The 23509-nt window shown below is 49.0% G+C and overlaps 2 protein-coding genes and 1 long non-coding RNA gene across 4 annotated transcripts; 1 reads left to right on the top strand and 2 right to left on the bottom strand.

Moving 5' to 3' along the window:
- The first annotated feature begins 10596 nt into the window (after nucleotides 1-10596).
- Nucleotides 10597-13352, top strand: LOC144093782 (uncharacterized). Of its 2 annotated transcripts, XM_077627486.1 has the most exons (4): nucleotides 10597-10841; nucleotides 11056-11223; nucleotides 11642-11777; nucleotides 12274-13352. In XM_077627486.1, the coding sequence occupies exons 1-4, from the start codon at nucleotides 10690-10692 to the stop codon at nucleotides 13345-13347; spliced, it is 1530 nt and encodes a 509-aa protein (XP_077483612.1). In that variant the 5' UTR covers nucleotides 10597-10689; the 3' UTR covers nucleotides 13348-13352. The 2 variants fall into 2 exon arrangements, with proteins under 2 accessions (XP_077483612.1, XP_077483613.1); XM_077627487.1 differs by lacking the exon at nucleotides 11056-11223.
- Nucleotides 13353-13467: 115 nt separating this feature from the next.
- On the bottom strand, nucleotides 13468-15007 carry LOC144093783 (uncharacterized). Its single transcript, XM_077627488.1, has 3 exons — nucleotides 14817-15007; nucleotides 13900-14123; nucleotides 13468-13795 (listed from the first exon to the last, which is right to left on the bottom strand). Exons 2-3 carry the CDS (start codon nucleotides 14016-14018, stop codon nucleotides 13468-13470), a joined length of 447 nt encoding a protein of 148 aa, XP_077483614.1. The 5' UTR covers nucleotides 14019-14123; nucleotides 14817-15007.
- Nucleotides 15008-15170: 163 nt separating this feature from the next.
- LOC144094801 (uncharacterized) lies at nucleotides 15171-16046 on the bottom strand. The gene is made up of 3 exons (XR_013306577.1): nucleotides 15724-16046; nucleotides 15452-15659; nucleotides 15171-15285 (listed from the first exon to the last, which is right to left on the bottom strand). It is a non-coding gene; the product is annotated as an uncharacterized LOC144094801 (long non-coding RNA).
- Nucleotides 16047-23509: the final 7463 nt, after the last annotated feature.

Genomic DNA, 23509 nt, shown 5'->3' with positions numbered 1-23509 from the left:
GAGAACATATATGCTGAATTGAGAGCAGGTGAACCTTCTGGCAGAGTGAACGATACAATTCCGAGGGGAAGGATGTTCTTGTACTTGCCAGTCAGACAGCTGACGGACTTATAACGAACTCTTCAGGGATAACAAAGTAGGTACCCATGTTGTCACAGGTAACCTTAGAGCTCATGTTCAATGTTGGCTAAGGAACAGGTTTTATAAAATTCTTGGGACACTGGGTTGCAGCAGCACCGCTAATAAAGTGGAAAAAGAATACTCCTCTTAGATCCTTCATGCGGAGTTCTTAAAGGGACCCCGAAACACATTTTCAGTGCATTGTTTTGCTTGTTGCTTGTATAGAATGAGTTATAGTGATGCTATTAGCATCGGTCGTACCGCGTGTACTGTGGTTAATATTTTAATTAGCTCGCAAAAACAAATTCGTGGCGCTGATGATGTCACCATACAGTGGCGGTTTTTAGCAGCGGATATGACATCACTTTGCGTGAGCTTGATGATTGGACAAAGCGTAAATATACTGCGAATTGGGTTAATAACTAAAGATACGTTTTGTCAAGTTTTTGTGTTTTATATTACATTAACAAAACCAGCTTGTTTGCCCTAGATAAAAGCACTGTAAATCAAGTAAAACAAAAACACGCCAACATAGGCACTGGCTACTTTTTGCATGGAAGGACTTTGCGCCTCTCTGTAAACATCCTACGACCTAGCACTAAACACTTATGGCTACTCTCTATATATCTGAGAGCGGCTTTGCGGAATCGATCCGATCGAGCCATTGCAATCTACAAGCGTTCGTTTCGGTCCCAAGGAATGATGCGTTCGTTTCACATTTAGCAGGCAGTGCGCATCGTCAGTTTGTGGAGAATCACCGGGCGGTGGCGCCAGATAACGCCACGTTCCCGTCAACAGCGCGCGCTCCTTGCTCGCCGTGGCCAGCCAGCGCGCTAGGAGCTACGGGCGATGGTTGGCGGCAAGCAGTAGCGGTACGCGCTATGCTAAATGTGTCTGATATCTTGCGCAGGCTGTCACACCGTCGCAGTACCTCGCGCTCGAGTTCGGATCCATAAGTAAGGGAACGCCACTGATCAGTGTTCCCTTCTGCGCCGTCGACGTGACGGTGAAGCATCGCTGGGTCAGCTGGGCGTTCACATGGTTGTTGTAACCACGCAAATGGCGCTGCCAGCCTTGGCATGAACGAGTTACAGAGAACAGGCAAACATGGAGTGCAAACTTCCGCCACGCGCTAAGATAGGCTGTTTTGATTGGTCGCACGCTGTGTAGTTATTGGGAGAGTGGAATGGGAATGGGAAGCTGCGCGAAAATCGAGTTGAGGACAGCATTTTGTTTGCTTGTATTTTGAATTTCTTCATTGAATAACTCCCGTTCCTATGCATCGATTCTCGTAATTCTTTTTGAGTCACCATCTGTGTGACATAAAGAATCCACCTGAAGCGTAACCGGCATCCGTTCAAGCGGTGTTTCGCAGCTCCTTTAACTCCGGTCTTTTTCAAAAAAAAAATTATGCCGAATATCAGCCAGCAGTGTCCGCAAGCTACACTGAATAATCCTGCACATAACATTTAACCTCACGTCCTTATAACCTTTCTAACCATAATTTTAGTGCGCAGTGAAATTCATTACGTGCTGGGCAAAGACAATATAGTGTTACGGGCCGGATAGCATTACCGGCTGTTCTGATGCAAGGTAGCGTTGTTTGGCCGGAGCAGGGATGAGGAAGGATAGAAGCTGACCTTTGGGACAACAAAAACACAAACAGGTTTTCTGACACTTGAGAAGAAACTGATTTACATATTTTAAGAAAGAAAGAGCAAAGAGTCAAGAATTAAGAGTTCATAGCGTCGAGCGATTGGATGAGCCTTGTAGCCAAGACCCAAAGCGATCATTCGTACTCAGGACGCCCGTTAAATACACTAAGGCTCCACCCCTTTCACCACACGAGACACAGATCGGAAGAGTCGCCGCACATAGCACGCGGAGCCCCTTGAGAATGGGCGAGGAGGATTCGGAGGTCTGCTGCTACCACGGTGTAAGGTCCACGCTGGGCGGCTCGGTCTGGCGTGGCGCGGCACTGCACACGTGTTTTTGGCACATTTCGGAGTGTGCGCGGCTGCGCTGCTGTGCTGTTTTTAACAAGTTCTTTTATTTTGCACCAAGACCTTGTGTTTGGCTATCGTCGGCAGAGTAGCCCACAGCAGGTGAGTGCTGCGCAATGGGAAGAAAGTGCTTCGTGCCGATCTGCAATTCGGGCTACCGGACATGTTCGGAGTGTGTGCCATTATTCAAAGCTCCGTCCGACAGTGTTTGTCTGGAGAAGTGGCGCCATGCGATTCCTAGGGCAGACCAGACGTTAATGCCCACTGACCATGTCTGCGCCAAGCATTTTGCAGAGAACGCGATATCCCGGGCATATTACGCGGAGCTCGACGGAAGAGTGCTACTTTACGCGGAAAAGAGGCCCGTGCATTCCAGAGATGCAGTTCCTACATTATTTCCGAACTGTCCCAGGTATCTCACGCGGCCAGAGAGACATAGAAAACCACCCCGGAAGAGGAAACCTCCTGCTCAAGCATCCAAGCTACGTAGGCAGAAAGTCGACGACAACGGTGCGATGCAGCTTCTCCAAGCTTCCTTGCCTGCTGTGATGCCTGCAGATCTGGAAACAGCCTTGGAGCCAGCGGTTAAGCGACAGCATCTTGACTCTGACTCTGCCACTCTGATGCCAGGCATGGCACTTGATGGTGCTTCAACAAATAAACTGCGTCGCCATTTGGCCTCCAGTGGAAAGGAGCTTATTGAAAATTATCATCATCATCATCATCAGCCTTACTACATCCACTGGAGGGCAAAGGCCTCTCCCATGTCTCTCCAATTAACCCTATCCTTTGCCAGCTGCATCCACCCTTTGCCTGTAAACTTTTTAATCTCATCCGCCCACCTAACCTTCTGCCACCCCCTGCTACGCTTACTTTCTCTTGGAATCCACTCCGTTACCCTTAAGGACCAGCGGTTATCTTGCCTTCGCATTACATGCCCTGCCCAAGCCCATTTCTTTCTCTTGATTTCGACTAATATGTCATTAACCCGTGTTTGTTCCCTCACCCACTCTGCCCGCTTCCGGTCTCTTAACGTTACACCTATCATTTTTCTTTCCATAGCTCGCTGCGTTGTCCTTAATTTAAGCTGAACTCTTTTCGTTAGCCTCCACCTTTCTGACCCGTAGGTGAGTACCTGTAAGATTAAGCTGTTGTACTTTCCTCTTGAGGGAAATTGGTAAACTGCCACTCATGATCTGCGAGAATTTGCCACATGCGCTCCACCCCATTCTTATCCTTCTAGTTATCTCCCTCTCATGGTCCGGATCAGCTGTCACTACCTGCCCTAAGTAGACGTATTCCGTCACAACTTCTAGGCTCTCGCTACCAATTGTGAACTGTTGTTCCCTTGCTAGGCTGTTGAACATTACCTTGGTTTTCTGCATGTTAATTTTTAGACCCATCGATCTGCTCTGCCTGTCTAACTCATTGATCATGATTTGCAGTTCACCTCCTGAGTGACTCAGCAAGGCAATGTCATCAGCAAATCGCAGATTATTTAGGTATTCTCCATTTATTCTTATTCCCAACTGTTCCCAATTCAAGCCTCGAAATACCTCCTGTAAACATGCGGTGAACAGCATTGGCGAGATCGTGTCTCCTTGCCTGACGCCCTTCCTTATTGGAATTTTATTGCTGACTTTATGGAGGAGTATAGTAGCTGTGCAGTTGCTATATATATCTTCCAGTATTTTGACATAAGGCTCTTCTACCCCCTGATTACGCAATGTTTGTATGACTGCTGAGGTTTCCACTGAGTCGAATGCTTTCTTGTAATCAATGAAAGCTTTATATAGAGGTTGGTTATATTCTGCGCATTTCTCTATCACCTGATTGATAGTGTGAATATGATCTATTGTGGAATATCCTTTACGAAAGCCTGTGTGATCATTTGGTTGATTAAAGTCTAACGTTGCCCTGACTCTATTAGCGATTACCTTAGTAAATACTTTGTAGGCAACGGATAGTAAGCTGATCGGCCTGTAATTTTTCAAGTCCTTGGAGTCTCCCTTTATATGAATTAAGATAATGTTTGCATTCTTCCAAGCTTCTGGTACAGTCAAGGTCATAAGGCATTGCGTATACAGGGTGGCTAGTTTTTCTAGCACGATGTCCCCTCCATCCTTCAACAGATCTGCTGTTACCTGATCTTCCCCAGCTGCTTTTCCCCTTTTCATTGCTACTAAGGCTTTCTTTACTTCATCTTTCGTTACTGTTGGATGTGAGTGCGAGTGGAAGGTTGAGTGAGCTGCCGAGGTATGCGTGCAGCTGAGTGGATGTGCCAAATACAGGCATTGCTACCTAACGCTTGATGCTCGTTTTATAATCAAAAAGCAAACTGTTTTTGTACCGAGCTAAATGTATAATGCACTCTGTATTGTTGTACAGTAGAACCGTGCTGTTGTGTTCTTGGGTGGTAGGTTTCCCCGGCTTCTACATTTTCCCGAGCCAGTCTTGCTCTAGCTTCCATAGAAACCATGCAGTACAAACTTACTGTGGCAACATCACCACATGGTACATTGTGAATGCCACCTTGCAATAATGCTTTACCCTGTGCTCACATTTTGACTGCTGACGTTTAGCGTGCACGAAATGCCGAAAGAATCCCAGCTAAAGGGAGACTTTACACTCGATTGGCACTTCTTTCCTATTGTACTATTTGGCGGCTTCCAGTGCACTGCACCCGCTGTGACGCCACACACACTTATGGCCAGCCTGAATATTGTTGCAGCTGTTGATGCAGTTGCTGCCGTGGTGTGAGCGTAAATGACTAAATCAGGAAAATGAAATTGTGCTGCAGCAGAGGGCCCATTGGCAGTGCTTGAATGGGCTGGGGTTGCATGGCTTCGTTCTTAGGCTCCTGTTTTTGTCATGCACTTCTTTTCTTGTCAACTGCAGCTTAAAAGATGAAATTTCTGGATGCTGATAGACGAGGATTGTGTAGGACTAAAGCGGCTGCAGTGAAAACAGTACAGAACTGCATGCATGCCCCAACTTCCCCCGCTTTGTGCGTGTGCTTCCTCGCTTCCTGTGACAGCTGCTGTGGCAGTCTGAGAGGCAGCACAGGGCATTGCAGATGTTCTGTGCATGCATAACGACTGCGAGAGCCACAGAGAACTTGCACTTGCACGGAAATTATGCCCGTTCTATGTTAATTTGCATCGGAATAAAAATGCCGTATTTTCAAGCTTTCGTGTTGGGTTATGATCCATGATCCGACGCGCCCTTTCATCCCGTCTGATACATTTCCGGTGCGAGAAAGTTTTTACCTAAAACTTTTGTTGTAAATAGCCGCGCTGTACTAGTGCTCTGCATCTTGAAAGTTAGCCCACTCAACGAAACAATGCTTGAACGGTCTTCATATAGAGTGAAAAGGCAACGATAAGCGTGGAGAAAAAACTTTCCGCTGCCATAATTTTCTGCCCTTGTGAGCGGAAAAGGGCACGAGGACCCCCAATTATGTTTACTATGCTTATATCTATGATTAGATCTAATGAAACATGAATTGGGCGAAGAAGCGAAACGTCAATGAGCGAGTGCTGCTCGACCGAGTCCATATCATTAACTGCTTTGCACAAGATAATTTCATGCAAACAAAATTTTAAGACTGCCACACTACTGATTTTAATTTCAAGCAACGAATTTCTTTTGCGTTTTGAATTCAATTTACGCCACCAAAGCGAAAATCGAGCATGGGCAGCTGAATCTCAAGGCGCCAGAACCGCTCAACTGGGCCCGCTGACATCGGCGCCATCTGTCGGCTTGCAGCCGAACTGCAAGGCGCGCTCCGCCGCGGCCGAACATAATCGGGACGCTCCAGCGGGCGCAGTGTCAACACCTCAATATTCTTGCACCGTGGCTGCCACTTCGCCCGGAGCTGTCAGTCACGACTAATTTCGGGAAGCGCCGCTGCCCTCTTCCCCTGTCGTCTGACCACCGTCGGTCGCGTCTAGCCAGGAAACAGACAAAGGGAAGGGCATCTTCCCCTTTCCTAAGAGCCTGGGAAAGATTCCGCAGGCGGGTCCCCAGCAAATCTTTTTTTTCGGGGGGTCTTCGTGGGGTCACCGATCTGACGAAATTGCCGCTACCACGTGGTCATCCGGGTCGATGAATCTTCGCTTTATTCGCCGGTGTGGATCCCGTTCATAACAGCATTCCCGCCACCAGACAATAGACAGTTTTAGCTGTGCGTACGCAACGTCTTAGCGTACGCAAGGAGTTTGCGGGGACGGTAGTGCGCATGCGCAGAATGCAAGCGCAAGCCTTGCGTCTTGCGTGCGTACGCTAGCCAGCGGACTTTGCGTTGCGGCGCTTGCGTACGCAAACGTTGACAAGATGGCGGCGCCCTGCTCGCCCGCTTCGGAATAAATACATGTCGCCGCTGGATTCTCCGACGCAATAGCTCGCTCAAATAGTAGCGGTTCGCTTTTATTTCGCCTACTCTTGCCTACACGTAGCAGTATAAGCGATAACTAGCCCCTGTTTTTCAGATAATTTGGCGATTTTCAAGCTCCTAGGCCTAACTAAATTCAGTGTGTTTTCCTCGTAGCAACGACACCTGGCGAAGCAGTTTTCTAGCTTTTAGCCAGTTCTTACATTTTCTTTGGTTTGCATAGTTTCTCTTCTTGGATCAAAAAAGGCTCCCAATGCACTCACCCTAGTTATCAGCAATCACGGATGAAATTTTCTTCAACCGAGCGTTGATGTGCTTTGACGTCTTGTCACTAGATGGCGCTACGTGCACCTGAGGGACGCTACGGCACGGCCAGCTAAAACTATACTTCGGAGCGGACAGCGTAACGCACGCAGCGCAGTAGCGCTTTGCGTACGCAAGCACTTGCGTACGCACAGCTAAAACTGTCTAATACGTACGTCCGGAAGATGAGGTGCTCCTACGCAGCTCTGCTGACTGGACGTGCGGGAATGAGCTCTCGTTCCGCAGTCCTCCAGGCCTCTTCTCATTCTGGTGTCTGAAGTCCCTCCTCATCGGGGTGTCCGGCTCTGGGAATTTCTCTGCGAGACGAGGCAAACGGAACCACAAACGCCAAGCCAAACACAACAAGAGCAAGCGCCGTCTGTAGCCCACTCGTCCCGCCAGACCTTCACCAAATCAAAACTGATTGCGCTGCAGATATCCCGCTAAAGCCCTTATGAAATTAAACCAAATTTTCCCCGAACGAACACGAAGTGTGAACCGGATGCAAGGTTCAGGGGTCCGGACCTCTCCAAAGGGGTATCATCATGCGTCACACTTCAAGACAAACGGGAAATTCAAAATTGGTTTGAAATTGGTCGGCAAGAAACCGAGAAGTCATATCGAGACTTCCAATTTTGCCCCAACCTTTTCTCTATTTGTAACCAGCACAATTGCGGTCTTCCTTTCAGTTCTTAATGACAGCAAACACTACGACACCTGCCGTAAGTGTGCAAAACATACGCAACGACACCTACCGTATATGCGCAAAACTTATATATACTTGACATATCTTAAAACTTATTACAGCTTAAAACATTCTGCAAAACTTAAATACTGCAGGTCACCTTAACTGCAGAACCACTTAATAAAGCAGTCAAAATTACAGCTCAGAAGGCACTGTAGCTTCAGAGCTCGTTTCCCTTACACAAAACACACAACAATTAGCTCAAACAATCCTCAAAAAACTTTCTACAGGAGTATAAATACCAAAAGAATTTATTCCACAAATCTGTCGGAAAACCATGTTGACTAAAGGAAGGTACTTTCTATTCTTCAGCCGCGCCTTGCGCGGTTGCAGTCCGACAATGGCTTTAGCAGCCGCGACACGACAAATACCGAAGGTCTCGGCCGCGCGTCTCCAACACCTGAGCAGCACATCCCCAGGTGGTCGAAATTACTCCGGAGCCCTCCACTACGGCACCTATTCCTTTCTTCTTTCACTCCCTCCTTTATTCCTTCCCTTACGGCGCGATTCAGGTGTCCAACAATATATGAGACAGATACTGCGCCATTTCCTTTCCCCAAAACACCAATTATTATTATTCATCCAAAGTTGAATACGATGGGGGAGGAGGGGGGGGGGGGGGGGCGAACGGGTATGAAAGCTGCGTGCCTTCCTCCCTCGGTTCGGGAATGCCCTTTGTTTCCCTTTTTTCAGGCGCGCGTTCTGCTGCATTATTTCATGCCGCAGCAGAGCGTGCTTCTTTGTGGCCCACTGTGAGTTTCCCTCCTCATGCACAAACTTCTGCAGTGTCAACACAATGGGGCAGGTGGCTTTCGCTTTGTCCGAACCCGTCTAGTCACTCTGGCCTTCGTGCGGTGCCGATCGCATCTGGAGTGCCGCGGTGGCAGTCTCGGACGATTACATTGTTAACCGGTCTTCACCATGTTTTCGGCCCGTACTTCTTTTCTCTGGAGACTACCCTTTGGCTTGGCCAGCTTGGCTCTCTTTGCGCGCTGCCGCTTTCCAGAAACTGCCTTTGTTCTACCTTGCGCACCTCCCTTTCTGGCGGTGCCCTCACCCTTCACGTCTGTTCTTTGACTCAGCGCTGAGCCGCATTTCACACTTGATTTCGAACTATCCGCTCGCGCTTTCGATCAGTCACCGCACTTCGTAGCCCCAAGTTGACTCGACTGCACTTTACTTTCCGCTGAGCCCAGCACCTTGCTCTACTGAGGCCCGCTATCCGAGCCTTCAACCCTGTCTGGCCCGCAACTCTACCTGAACCACAGTTTGGTTAACGTTGCGTTATGGCCTGGGGTTTCATCGGCGCACTGAGGTGACTCGCGGTCACTCTCTCTAGAGTAAAGCATCTCCAATACTGGGCTACTATTACTCGCCAGCCGCGTCGAAGTATTGTCTCCCTTGATTCCTTCACTGCGCTGGCCTACGAGCTCAAAAGGTAAATTTTCAAAATCTGAAAAATAGGTTTTTTAGGTAAAAATATGGCTTTTCAGCGCAGTATTACCAGTGTTGGAGGACATCAGAAAACTGGTGAATCGTGTTAAGTAGTAAGCTAGTTATCTAATTTTATTATTTAACTTTTTAATCATTAGGGTTAAGCGTCTAGTTGCAATTAAAGATTTGTAGCCGGTCGTTAGCAATCGCCTTATCCGTTTTTAGAATTTAGAAAACGCGATTACTCTTGGCGCTGTGGCGTAACAAAATTTGGCGTTTTTGACTAGTTACGTTCACTGGAAAGGTTGTTTTGCTTGCATGCTTTTCGAGAGCGCTCGCATTTAGGCACCATGCAGCCAAATTTTGTCGAGCCACAGCGGCGAGGATAAGAATAATCAGGTTTTAGAAATTCTACAAAATGATATGGCTATTACTAACGATCGGCTACAAATCTCTAATTGCAACTACGCGCCTTACTCTAATACTTCAAAAGTTAATTATTAAAAATGAGTTAACCAGCTTACTACCTAAGACGATTAACCGGTTTTCTGGTGTCCATCAACACTGGCAATACTATGCCGCTAAAGCCCTATATTTACCAACCACACCAAGCAGCAGGCGCCCTAATGGGGATCTCGTGGCCGCCCCTGAACCGGGCGTTGGGCTGCGAGGTCAAGGGGTTCGGTTGCCTGTCGCCGCTTTCCAGGAACTCTCGCTGTACGAGGTGGGGAGAAGGCGGGAACCGCGGCGGAAAGGAAAGGAGGACTCGGCCCGGCATCGAAGGACAGTGGTTGTGCGAGACGCTCAACGGAAAGGCCGTGCTTCCAATCTCTCTGCAGTTTTCTTCTTTTACCATTCGGCCAATTAAACAAGTTAACCCGAGTGTCTTCTTTGTGACCGAAAGTAACGAACGCGTACGTTAAACACGTACTCTATCACATAAAAAAAATATACATGTGCTTTCACGCGGCATTTTCCAGCACGCTCCCATTGGTGCCGCCAGTTCCACTCGAGGTATTCGAGCGATGGCATGTGTTTATTCCGCAATTTTCACGTTCGGGTGGAGTGATAGCGTGATGCAGATGTGAGATAAGGTAAGGTAAGCAAACTTTTTGGATCTTTTAAGAAATTCGCGGCTGCAGGACCCGCGTCATCCTCGTCTCAGGCGGTCCCGGGTCCTGTCCTCGCAAGGTCGGGCCCCTATTCCAGGACTCCGCTGAGCCGCGCTGCCTCACAAGCGTGCTGCGCCAGGGTCCTTTGGACTGTGAGCTCGCTGCTGACGAGCCGGCTCTCCCATTGCTCCGCACTCGGGTGTTAGTGTTGGTGGAATGTTCTGTTTCGCTCACACTCCCACGTGATGTGGTAGAGTGTCGGCACCGCCCCGCACCAAGGGCATGTGGCTCTGTACAGTGTTGGAAACATCTTATTCAGTAGGTGTAGGTTGGAAAAAACACCCGTCTGCAGCCTGCGCCACCCGATCGCCTCCTCCTTTGTTAGCGCCCTGTGTGGTGGTGGGTACCTATATCTCATGCCCCTGTATAGGCACCCTGCGCATCTAACTCCCGCGCGACGCGCGCGCCACTGGCGGCGGCGCGCGCGTCCCTGTCAGGAAGGCAGGGGCAGTCTGACAGCTCGCGCTGTGTTGCGCGCGCCGTCGCGAAGCAGTTGTGCGCCTCCTTTCCGAGCACAAAATGGCTAATAACAACAGCAGGACACATTGCTGTGTAGTAGGATGCAGTAATACGTATCTGAATTCGCCTGGGACAAGGTTTTATGGATTCCCGACGCGACACTGGGAGACGGAACGGCGTGAGCGCTGGATTCGGCTTATTCGTCGCCAAAAGTAAGTTTGAGCTCCTTTTCTTGTTCTCATACCATGCTGTAGACATAGGGACTCGTTGCAGTTTTACAGTGCAGGAAAAATCTAGTTTTTTGGCACTGTCTTGATGCACTTTCGTGAACTTATATGACGATAGATAAAAAGCGCCGCAGCATCGTTCCTTGCAAACGTGTAGCGGAGTATCATGTATATTTGTTGTTATTTTTGAACTATGCAGCGAAGATGGTACGGATTGGATGCCTTCGAGGAAATCAAAAATATGCAGCAGGCATTTTGTAAGCAATGCTAAATCGAATGAAGAAGGGCACCCATCCTACTACCCAAGCATCTTTCCATCAGCGTACAAAAAAGCAAGCACAAGTGGTTCGTCCGGGCGTCATGACAGGTATGCTGACAAATGTATCAACTTCGGGTTCATTAATGTGTACTTGTTGTGTTTTCGGGGCTAGATATTTTCTCCAAGAACGCGTAATTGGCCTGAAAAACGACAGCAGGCACATGGGTGCATGCAGGTGCGCTTGTAAAACTATCATACGTGTTCGCCACAATCTCGAACGTCTCCATTCCTGTCGTCTTGCTGCACATCTCTTAGACCATTTTAAATGTACTACGCTGCTGTATTTATTCCCCGTTCAGAGCGGCTTGTCACAATACTTTTTTTTTTTGCTCCGCCTGGTCGAGAGCTTAGTTGTTTTAATACATTGTGCTGGCGGCGGTGAGCGAAACGTCTGTTCGTTTGACGACTGACCTTGATTTCTTTTCTTTTTGCACTTCCGCTTAGTTTTGTTGCATAATATTTGCAGGCGAAAGGAAAGAGAGAGCAGAAAGCATGATCAGCAGATCGACGATGATCCTCGCCCACTGAATGCAGTTTCACCTGACGCCAACTCTCCACTGAGTGGCGGTGACGAAACTACGTCACAAAAGAAGTTTGCCGATGTACGTAGGTTTTCCTTCAAAGCAGCATTGAGCGTTTGCAAAACTGTGAGAGGTAGCTTATTTGCGCAGCGAAAACCACTTCACCATGGCAGCCAAGCCGGTTCCGGGGACAGAAAATAGGGTGCAGTGCTGTAGACACACATAATTCCTGCACATTTCTGCAATTTGTTGCTTTCGCGATAAAGGTAGTTAAGTGCAGCTCTACCAAGCCATTCCTTAGCAGGTACAACTCACTCTCCCCGCGCTGCAATCGCGAAGGAAGGGTGCGCCAAGGCAATTCATGTCAATGCATACACAGCGTACGGCTTAGACAGATGTCTTAGCGCTGCACCCAACTTCTCTTTCTAGGATAGGCAGCGTCTTCATGGTAGAGTTTTTGCTACGCAGGGAAGTTGACTCACGGAATCTTGAAAAGGATCAGTATGCAAGCAATCCGGAAAATGTTAACAGCAGCCGCTGACCTGCTACTTTTTTTTTTGTATTTCGTGCATTGCAGGCATGCACGATGACCGACATGGAGCCCGAATGCCTTTCCGGGGAATTTACGTTCATCTCGACAACATCAAATTGCAACGCAAGTTGCTATGTGCACCACAGGACTTCCACCACCGCTGAACGCGGAACCTCATGTGATTCAGCTCAATTGTGCGACAAAAACGTGGGCCCTGTGCGGAAACAGCCGTACTTTGGAGGTTTTAGGGCACTCCATGGTAATGAGGCTGCGCTGCAATCCTTCACTGCGGTGTCATTTCAGCTTTTTTCGTTGCTCCTAAGTGTTCTTCCGCCAGGAACGCAAAGGTTAAGGGAGCTTTCCGTTGAGGACAAGCTTCTTTTGCTTTTGATGAAGCTGAAACATAGCTTGCCGTTTTCGTTTCTCGCTTCACTGTTTTGCGTGCACAGCACAACGGCGTCCAGGGTATTCAAGTCTGTTCTTGTGAACATAAAAGTAGCAACGAAAGACTGGATCTATTGGCCGTCACGACTAGCAGTGCAGCGCACAATGCCGCCGAGCTTCAAAAGGCACTACGATACGTGCAGGGCTATTATAGATTGCACTGAAATAGAAACCGAAATGCCGCCAGATGTGGAGACACGCAACCTGTGGTTTTCCCACTACAAGGGCAGGTACACCCTGAAGTATTTAATCTGCATCGCGCCGAATGGTGCAATAACTTTCGTATCAGAAGGGTACGGCGGAAGGACTTCGGACGCGACCATCACAGTGGACGGCAAGCTGTTATCCCTTCTAGAGCCTGGCGATGTCATTCTAGCGGACAAAGGCTTTCCGGGAATTCGCACTGACGTTGGGGTGCAACAGGCGACACTTGTGATGCCACCATTTGCGACGAATGCCCAGTTTACGGAGTCAGAAGTCGATGCGACGTATGAGACAGCGTCTGTCCGCATTCATGTGGAAAGAGTTATCCAAAGGCTGAAAACGTTCAATATACTTTCCCAAAGAATTCCTCATGAACTGACTGGGTATGTCGATGATATTGTTCATGTGGTCGCTGTGATAACAAACCTAAAGCCAGGAATTTTTGCAAGGAACGAATGCAATGTCTCATAAGACACTCTGTTTATTACACTTTTCGGTATGTACATATTGCACAGCTCTGTTTTTGACTCTTTGGTAAATAAACAAATCATGAAAAAACTGAGTATATTTCATGAAAGGATTACTGCACCATTACGTGTTGTAGTATTCTTTCAAGCATGTCAGGTACTTTGCGAAGTAAAACTCCCGGAGCACCGGAATTGCTTCGGCGAGGTATTCTTCATCCCGGGAAATTTTAATCGTCAGGGAATCAGCTTCCGTGTAGACGTAAAACCAGCACTGTTGAAGCTCCAGGGCGTACAGGGAGATCTGTATTTGAGCGTAGTAAGTGTGCTTTTTTCGCAGCTCCAGAGCATCGTTCTTTTGCAAATATGGCAAAAGTGGATCTGTTGTCAGCGTCTGACCTCTGCGACTGAAGGGGCACTTTATCTCCAAAAGCACAGCCTCGTTCTCGTGCGTCCTGCATTTCAGAACAGAATAATCAAGTGCAGCAATGGAAGTTATTGATGTTCTGGCAAAATAGCAAAAAGGTGATATATTGTACAAAAATTATTATATACTTACAGAAAGATTCCGTCCGGAGAGCACGCTAACCACGACTCCTTGCGTGAAACAACCAGGCCGAACAATGAAACTTCAACGCCGTGTTCATTCTCAAATGCTCGGCGGGCTTTGGGCTCCATCGCGATGCCGTATCGCACGGTTGGCCCTCCGAAGTCTTGCTCGAAAATGAGGGACCTCGCTCTTCTGTCAATATTTTCTGGCCGACAGCAAAGTACTCTGTAGGCCTGAAAGGAAAGCAAATAGCGCACTTCATAAATTTTGCAGGGTTCATTAAATGTAGACGTTTTTACACGGAGTTGTATGATACGCTCGGTAAAGAGGAATAATTCATCCCAATTGTCTGGCTTGAAACAGCAAAAGAAAATTAGAGCTTAGAATAAATATTTTGCAGCCAAAACGATATTTCTGCGCCAAGGGCAAGTTTACTCACATTATCACAATTTTGTTTGCTCACAGCGAACTGCTATTTCCAACCTTTTACTCTGGTATGCGAAAGTTCTTTTATTTCGTAGTGAGTCCTCCGAATCCCCTTTTTTTTGGTGTTTTTTTTTCCACCATTGGTGGCCGGCGGGTTTTACTTGGAATTTAAGGCCCTCGGCGGAGCTGGTTCGGCTCCGCAGCTGCCATTCCAAGGACTGTGCCACTGCGGGGCCCACCCTTCACGACGGCCAACACGTGCGCGTGGTTTCTGGTCTAACAATGGTCAAACCCGTGCGGAAGGCGTTTGCTTGACTCTTGCATTACCTCCTAGACAGGTTTTTAACTCATGGCACATTCAACAGACGCCGAGGAATGCTAATGGATCTCTGGGAACCCTTCCCTCTTCTTGCACCTGCGATTTCCGGTCATTGACTTCGCAACTCGTCCGAGCTCACACCTGAGGAAGCCCAAATTTTGCGCAGCAAAGAATCGCTTACCTTTGTTCCAGTTATGCGCGGAATCCTAGCTCGCTTCCACTGCGCCTTGTCGTCCAGCGTCTTTTTGGACAGTGAAGGCACGTTTTCAGGGGCAACAGCAACATGTTCCTCATAAATCTTTGCCTCCACATCTGAAAGACTGGGTGATAATTTAGTACAGTAATCACATATCCTAATGTCGAAGAATCAGGGCACTTGTCCTAACTGTGTAAAAATTAAACAAACCTTGCAGTGAAATTCCGCTTTTTTAGCACAAGCTTTCCGCAAGAATCGTGCATGAAGAAGCTGGGGTACTCCTTTTCTGAACAATCCCAGTCAAAAAGTTTTACGTTGCCGACAGGAGTTTCAGTGCGCACAGGCGCTTCACCACAGCTTTCATCCTCTTCTGCTTGTAAAAGCTCGTTTATTGGACATTTGATATCCCCAAAATATTGACGCACGTGTTGCAGCGATAACGACCTAGCAGTTGCTGAAAAAATGAAAAAAATATGAGCGGCAGATTACACAGCGGGTACATCATTTCAAGGGATAGTTTCAACAGGGAATTTCATATCGAAAACCGAAGGTGCTGCAAACGAGAATGTTATCAAGTCAGGTTAGCGCCGTTCGCTCAAAAACTGGAGTTTTCTAGTTACCTTCAATGTTATGCCGCTTGGCCGTCTTCGAAAGTTTAGGGTAAACCTTCTTAAATGTAGGAACACCCCAGGCTTGCGGTTGGCTCGTTTTAGAGAGCGTTTCACACTGCTCCAAATACACGGCAACGGCAGCAGCGTGTTTGCATTTGCCTGCGACGCCTGCCTTGCAACTGCAGCTCGCGGCAACAAGCTGTCTACTGGAAGATAGCTGCATAAAAAAAAATAAAGTAAGATCGCAGTGCTAACAGACATTAGACAGAAATATTTCTTACCGTTAATTTGATGGTTTTCGGTGGCGCAGTGATGCTCGTCTGCGCAATGCACCGGGCTGATACTTCGCTCCCGTCGCACGACACCACCTCTTTCACGTTGTGTACGTGTCCTGCTTCAAAAAGCTTCGTGCCTTTCTTGATGTTTGCTCCTCTAAAGAATTTTTCCGCATCGTGAATAGCGCGAAATCCCGCCTCTACAATAAGCGGCACGCCGCTGGCAGACGCCATCCCTTCGAAGTCGCGAGGCGAGCCTTCCTGACAGGGACGAGGAACTGGCTGCGAGGGGCGCTGAACGCAGCGTCGACGGTGGCGGTGCCTGGCGGGTGCAGGGTGCAAACAGGCCCAGGTGCTCCGCGTACCCCCCGTCGCAGGCCTGGGTGTAGAAGTCGTCCGGTTGCCCCGCTCGGAAACTCAACTCGCGAGCGAGGCCGTCTGCCTTCTCATTCCCCTCAATGCCTGCGTGCCCGGGTATCCATATCAGGTTGTGTGTGTGTGTTTTCTATCCAAGCATTTTACCTTTCTGAGTATGTTTAGGGCCACGCTACCTATTCTCCCTCTAATGTAGTTTCTGCATGCCTCCTTCGAGTCAGTAAGTATATTTAGGGATTTGTTTTCCCTGGAACCATTAGCTACCGCCAAGGCTATGGCGATCTCCTCAGCCTCTGTTGCGTCCGCAACCTCGGCTGCTGCGCATGTAACCAGGTCTCCCTTGTGATTGACCACCACCGCTGCGGCCGTGCGTTTCCTCCCGGTTAGGTACAGTGACGCATCCGTATAGAGTGTGCTTTCCAGTTGGGCCAGTCCCCGTTCCACATACTCGGCTCTCGCTTTCCGTCTGCCCTCGTGCAGGTTCGGATCCATATTCCTAGGCAGGGGGGCTACCCTAAGTATTCCCCTGATTCCGTCTGGAACGTCCTGGTACCTGTCCATGTGACCTTGTGTATCCACCCTTATCCTTTTCAGTAGTGCCCGGCCTGTTGGCGTGCCTCGGAGTCTCATAGTTTGCGCTCTGAGCAGGGCTTCTCCCAGTTCGTAAAAGGTGTTGCTGATTCCTAGTTGGAGCAATTTTTCGTTTGATGTATTCCTGGGTAGATGGAGAGCGATCTTGTATGCCTTCCTCAGGATTACATCTATCTGCTCCCTGTCTGTCTTCGTTGTCACTTGGTAGGGCAAGGAGTATGTGACACGGCTGACTATCAGGCTGTTAACGAGTCTGAGTGCGTCCTCTTCTTTCATGTCATATCTCCTGCGTGAGACCCTGCTGATCATTCGACCTACCTGCTCTGCTGCTTTACTTATTAGGCTAATGGTGTGGCTGCACTTCCCACTCCTTTGCAGCCACATACCCAGCACCCTTATCATGTCCTTTTCTGGGATTTTCTGCCCCTTTAGACGGACTTCTAGGTCTGCCTTGGTGGGGTGCCTTCCGACCCTCAGAAGCTCTGACTTCTCGGTCGAGCATTTGAGACCCCTTTCCCTGGTGTAGTCCTCCACACAGGAGGCCACTTCCTGTAGCCTGTCCTGTTTCTCCTCGAGCGAGCCTTGGGTAACCCATACCGTGACGTCGTCCACGTACATCGCGTGTTGAATTCCCGGTATTCTTTCCAGTTGCCTTGCTAGCCCGATCATCGCCACGTTAAATAGGATTGGTGAGATAACTGATCGTTGGGGTGTGCCTTTGCATGGTGTGGAGAAAGGATCGCTTCTTAGCTCTCCCAGACCGACCGTTGCAGTTCTGTCGCTTATGAAGGCCCTGATGTAGTTATGAACCCTTCTTCCGCAATTGGTATTGATGCCTTTCATAATGGCCGCGTTGCTGACGTTGTCAAAGGCTCCTTGATGTCTAGGGCCATGACCACGTTTTCTTCAGCCCTGGGCATTGTGGTAAGGACCTCCTCTCTGAGTTGTAGCAGTATGTCCTGAGTGGATAGATTAGCTCTAAAGCCGAACATGCTGTCTGGGTATAGCCTTTCTCTCTCTATACTCCGTTTCATACATAGCTGTCTACACAGCCAAAGGTACGGAAGTAGTCCGTCAAAAAAAACTAACAAAATGTGTCACTCCGCCTCGCGTCGTGGCTGAGTGGTACGAAGCGCGGGCATGTTTGTTCATTTTGTGAGGGGGCCCAGGTTCGATCCTCAGCGTAGGTTTGTTATTTTTTTTTATCTTTTTTCGGCGAATCTCTAGATAGAAAGTCTAAATGCGAGCCATATATAAGTGGCCTTTTTTGTTATCAAAATGAAATGACTTCTTTAATAAGAAGCGTGCTGTTAACTTTTTCCGCAGGGAAACGAAAGTGAAGTGAGATTTTTGTGAGGGGGCCCAGGTTCGATCCTCAGCGTAGGTTTGTTATTTTTTTTATCTTTTTTCGGCGAATCTCTAGATAGAAAGTCTAAATGCGAGCCATATATAAGTGGCCTTTTTTGTTATCAATATGAAATGACTTCTTTAATAAGAAGCGTGCTGTTAACTTTTTCCGCAGGGAAACGAAAGTGAAGTGAGAGTTGGCAACGGACGTGCTGAGAGGCGCTGTTTTTCGGTGTTCACGGATTTTTTCGCATGCTGCACACAATGAATCATTAATTGTGGGGTGATAGAATTCAGTGTGGCTTCAATTATTTTACTCCGCCAGAAAGACCTTCTTTCTTAAACCTCACAACTGTCCGAGGGCTCACACCGGTCATCTCGCCCACAATTGCGAGAACGTCACGCACAGTCTTCTCGGGGTGGAGCTTCCTTATGCTTGCGTAGACATTAACTATCACCGCCTTGCAGTGTTTAGAAAACTTTGGAGACTTCGCCTTGGAAAAGAGGCGAACAGGAGATGTTTTCGAAGTCGAAGCGGGGGAAGAAAACAAGCGAGCAGGTGACAGCGACGCCATTTTCACAAACAGACCTGCCGGCTCAGCTGCGAAAACCTGATACAGCCGGCGCCTGAGAAAAAACGAAAAATCTGCGTCACTCGGTTCTGGAAAACATAAAAGAAAAATCAATCTATTTGCAAAATAAAACACTTCCATCGGTCTACTATAATATCAACTACTGTTCACTTTGCTTGTCAATTCATTTCTATTTTTATTTTTGACGCACTATATTATGATGCGGACGAGGATTGCAAACAGGCACCGTAGCCTTGGCTGCGTAGACAGCTAAGTATGAAACGGAGTATAGGTGTGTTTGGATTCTTTTGGTGTTTATCCTTTCGTAAAGCTTGCCTAGACACGGTGTTAGGGAGATCGGCCTTAGGTTCTCGATCGACAGCTTTTTGCCTGGTTTCGTTATCATGACCACCACTGCGTGCTTCCACTCTGCTGGTACAACGCCCTCCTGCCAAAGCTTGTTGAGGTACACGACTAGTTGGTCTATGGCTTTGTCGCTGAGGTTTCTGATTAGCGGGTTGCTGATCTTATTTGCCCCTGCTGCCGTGTTCTTGGTGGCGGACCTCATCGCCTCAATCACTTCCTCCCTGGTGATAGGCCTATCCATTTTCGCATTCTCTTCGCCTCTGTATTCCTCCTTGTAGCTTTCTACCTGTTCTAGCTGTGCGCAGTGCGCCCTAAAGGCATCCCAGTCCGTTATTCGTGCCGTGCCGATTTTCCTTTTGACGCCCTTGGCTACCATGCTTGTCCTGATTATGAAGTGGTCGCTTTCTAGATTTTTGTGTAGATTTTCCCACTCCACTTGACTGTTTCCTCTCACGAAGGTTAGATCCGGGCTCGTATCTGGACTCACGCTGTTGCCTTGCCTGGTTGGCTGACTTTCGTCAGTCAGAAGCTCGCATCTCGTGTTCTCTGCCGCCGTGCATATGCCGCGTCCCTTCTTGTCATCTCTAGGGTATCCCCATCTTGGACTTTTTGCGCTGAAGTCGCCTGCTATGACCAGGTTGTTATGGCCTGCGATCTTCACTTCCGCAAAGAGCCTAACGAAATCGCAATTTGTTTGCCTTGGCAGGCTATACAGGTTAACTACGAAGGTGCTTTTGGCTTTCGTTTTCTTCTTGGGAATTATCTCGGTTATTACATGATCTATTTATGTGTATTATATCTGTTTGTGTTCTATTGCCACCACCCTCTTGCTGATTAGCGTGGCGGTGCGACTGCCCTCCTGACTTGTGTAACCCCTGAGTGTCGGGGTGTTGTTTGTTTCCTGTAGTAAGACTAAATATGGTGGGGTTCCTCTAGAATATATGTATTGCTGCAGGAGACCTTGCTTGCGTGCATATCCTCTGCAGTTCCATTGCCATATCTCCAGTTGCTGGCGTCGTTCTGCCATATTTGGTTAGCATTGCTCGTACTGGGGGTTTCGGTGCTGAACCTGCGCTCGTTGAAGAGCCTGTCCCTGGCATCATTAACTGTTCTTTGTGTAGTTTGACACTTTATGTAATTTCTAAAGCTTTGCTCTTGCATAGCCACTTTCTGCTGTGTTTGTTGCATTTCGTTGCGCATTCCCTACATAAGTTTCATTATCGGGTTATCTGTTTCTGTGTTTTGCTGTGTTTTCTTCCACCTGGGTTGCTGGTGTGGGGGTTCTTATTGGCACGAAACCTGCCCTGTTCTCTTGTTTTTCCCTAATTATTTCGTTTAGTTGCTTTCTTAGCTGCCTCATCTCGCGACACTGTTCCAGCTCGCGTTTAAGGCTGGCGTTCTCATCCAATAATCTTTGGTTTTGTGTGTTTTGTGTATTGTTTATGTTGGAGTGCGGAGCAAAGAGCGATTTGGGAGGACCGTCTCGCCAGCTCACCTGTGTGCTCACCCTGGTTTTGGTTCCAGTTTCTGCCGCGGCTGCGGCTCCGTGACTTGCTTCGGTCCGGATCTCTGCTCTCGTCTCCGAACCATCTTGGTCTTCTTCCCCGGCTGCGGCTTCGACTACGTCGATTCTGTTGTTGGGGTCCCCATCGCAGCTCACTCGCTGGTTTCAGGCGCTGCTTATACAGTCCTTTGTGCCCGCCGCGTGGTCGCCTCCACACAACATCCATTTAGGCGTGCACTGGTGTGCTTCCGCTGGGTTTTGGCACCCGCACTGTCTGCAGGTCCTGGCTTCTGGGTTCGGGCAAACGTCCATCCGGTGTCCTTGTTGGCCACAGGTGTAACACACTTGCCTCGTTGGCCGGTATGGGTAGCACTTGTTTCGGGAGGGTAGTGCCGTCGAAGGTGATGATGGCTGTGCTTGAGCCGCCTAGCATTCTGGCCGCCAGGATCTTCACCCCTTGCTTGCGTAGTCTAAGGTTGGCTTTAAGTTCTTGTGGAGTTGTTCCAGGGTCCACTCCGTGGATGACACCGCGTATTGTGTCCTCTGGTGCTGCTACGTGGGCATTGACCGCGTAGCTCCTGTCTCCGAACTTTAGCTGCGTGATGTTGCTGATCTTCCGGGCCACCTCTTCGTTATCAGTGCTGACGATTATAATATTGGATCCATTGCGTAGCCGCACGATGAAGTCCCCGGTCTTGCAACCGTGCCCGGTGGCTTCCGCCGCGGCTCGTGCTACTTGGTGTGGCTGCAGATCTTTAACTGCGAGTCCCCTCGGTCGGAGAACTACCTTTAGGTCGTCATTGGGGAGTGGCGGTAGCCTCCTCCTCGGCGCTCCTCCTTTCTTATTCTTCCACGGCGCAGCTGGCGTCCCATCTGTTGTTGCCGCCTTGTCTAGGGAAGTTTCGTTCCCTAGGTTCGTGTTCCCTAGAGCCTGTTGTTTATCCTTTCTGTGTTGCTGTCTTCTCTGCATCTTTGGTCCAACGACCACCCAATCTAGTTCGGTTTCGCCGTTGCCGACTACCTGTGCGCCTTGCATCGTTGGGTTGCTGCTGCCTTGAGTTAGACCGACCGCCTTTACGGGTCCGCCTCGGGTTTGCCGCCCGGGGTTCGCTTCGGTTATGTCATGGATATCCTCTTCCATATTTTCTGGTGTTTCAGCCGAAAATCTGTTCGGGCCGACCGTTATGGGTTGGTTGTAGCAGGGGATGTTCGCTCGGGACATTGTTCCGTTTTCTCTACCTCGGGCCGAGGCCGGGGTGGCCGCGGTGCCCCGTGCTCTTGCTAAGCCTAACTAGGCTTATGGTAGGGTCGGCCACGTGGGAAGTTCGAGGACCGATAAAAGCCAAAACATTGGACCCACCAGCTTGAAATTTGGGTCCTCGTGGTCCTTTTCTCATTCGGCGTCGATTCCAACCAAAAATGAGGTGGTCCGAGTGGGTTAGAAGGGTCAAAAAGTCCCAAAACTGCGGAGCGCATGTGACGTGCGTCCGCCCGTCTCGAGTGCTTTTGGGGGCTGCAGATGTGAGAAAAAAAAATTGAAAATTGCCCTTTGGGGAAAGGAAATGGCGCAGTGATTGCTTCACATCTTGGTGGACCGCCGAACCGTGCCGTAAGGGAAGGGATTAGGGAGCAAGTGAAAGTAGAAAGGAAGAAAAAGGTGCTGTAGCGGATGGCTCCGGAATAACTTCGACCACCTGCGGGGATCTTTAGCGTGCGCTGACGTCGCACAGCACACGGGCGCCTTTCGCATTTCACCTCCGATAGGGGGGAGGAGAAAACTTTATTCTACTTTGTGGTTTGGGGGCATCTTCAGAGGTGTTCCCTCCTTGGTTGCATCCCCAGGAGTCTTCTCTGTCGAGCTCGTCCACTTTCAATCAACGGTCGGTTGCCCTCAGCACAGGGCTCCGCTGGCCACCGCCGTCCGTTTAGCTCGCTGCACCAGACCTTGTTGGTCTTCACAGCGGTCGCTGGACAATAGAGTCTGCCATTGCTTCCCACTCGGGTTCTGTATTTTGGGGACCACGTATACTGATCACGCACGCAACCTGTACACATTTTTTTATAGCGTTGTTTATTGCCTCTGGGCATAAGGGGGTTAGGAAGAAAAGAGAAAAGAAAGTAAAGAAAAAAGTGGGTGGGTGTTAAATAAAGCAGGAAAGATGTGCCGATCTAATGAAGGCGAGGAGGGAGCGATGATGTGGCCCCTGCGTCCAATCAATGTATGAGGACGGGTTGTCTGGGTGGACACCCGCTGCTGCCAGGTGGCGAATTCTAGTTGGCTTCAGTGCCGGGCAATCCCACAACAAGTGGTGAATGTCAGCCTCAGTGTCTTGTGAGTTGCAGACTGGACATCCTGGGCGAACACATTTCTTATTGTGTAAATAGTTTGTGTATATTACCTCTCTTCCTATCCTGTCCCCTCACCTCTTTCATTTCATTTCTCCCTTCTGCCTGCTATCCTTTATTTCCGCTGCCCCAGCTCAGGTGCTTCAGTATCGATGACAGATGCCGGGGCTAGCAAAAAATTTTTCCTTCGTTTTTATTATTATTCAAATAAACTACCAATACTATTACCGCGTATATGTTCTGACACGTCCATGTGATGTGATATAGTGAGGCGACACGCAAAGGACGCCGTGTGCTGTGATGTCAGTGCACGTTAAAGAACCCAGGTGATCGAAATTATTCCGGAGCAATCCATTACGCCACCTTTCTTCTCTCAGACCCTCTTTTTTTCCTTGCCGAAGCGCCATTTTAAGGCCCGCCGCGGTGGCTCAGTGGTTAGGGCGCTCGGCTACTGATCCGGAGTTCCCGGGTTCGAACCCGACCGCGGCGGCTGCGTTTCGATGGAGGCGAAACGCTAAGGCGCCCGTTTGCTGTGCGATGTCAGTGCACGTTAAAGATCCCCAGGAGGTCGAAATTATTCCGGAGCCCTCCACTACGGCGTTTCTCGCTTCTTTCTTTCACTCCCTCCTTTATCTCTTTCCTTACGGCGCGGTTCAGGTGTCCGCCGATATATGAGGAAGATGCTGCGCCG

This window comes from Amblyomma americanum, chromosome 6 (assembly GCF_052857255.1).
Source record: "Amblyomma americanum isolate KBUSLIRL-KWMA chromosome 6, ASM5285725v1, whole genome shotgun sequence".
Lineage (NCBI taxonomy): Eukaryota > Metazoa > Arthropoda > Arachnida > Ixodida > Ixodidae > Amblyomma > Amblyomma americanum.
This window is presented reverse-complemented; position numbering and strand designations above follow the sequence as displayed.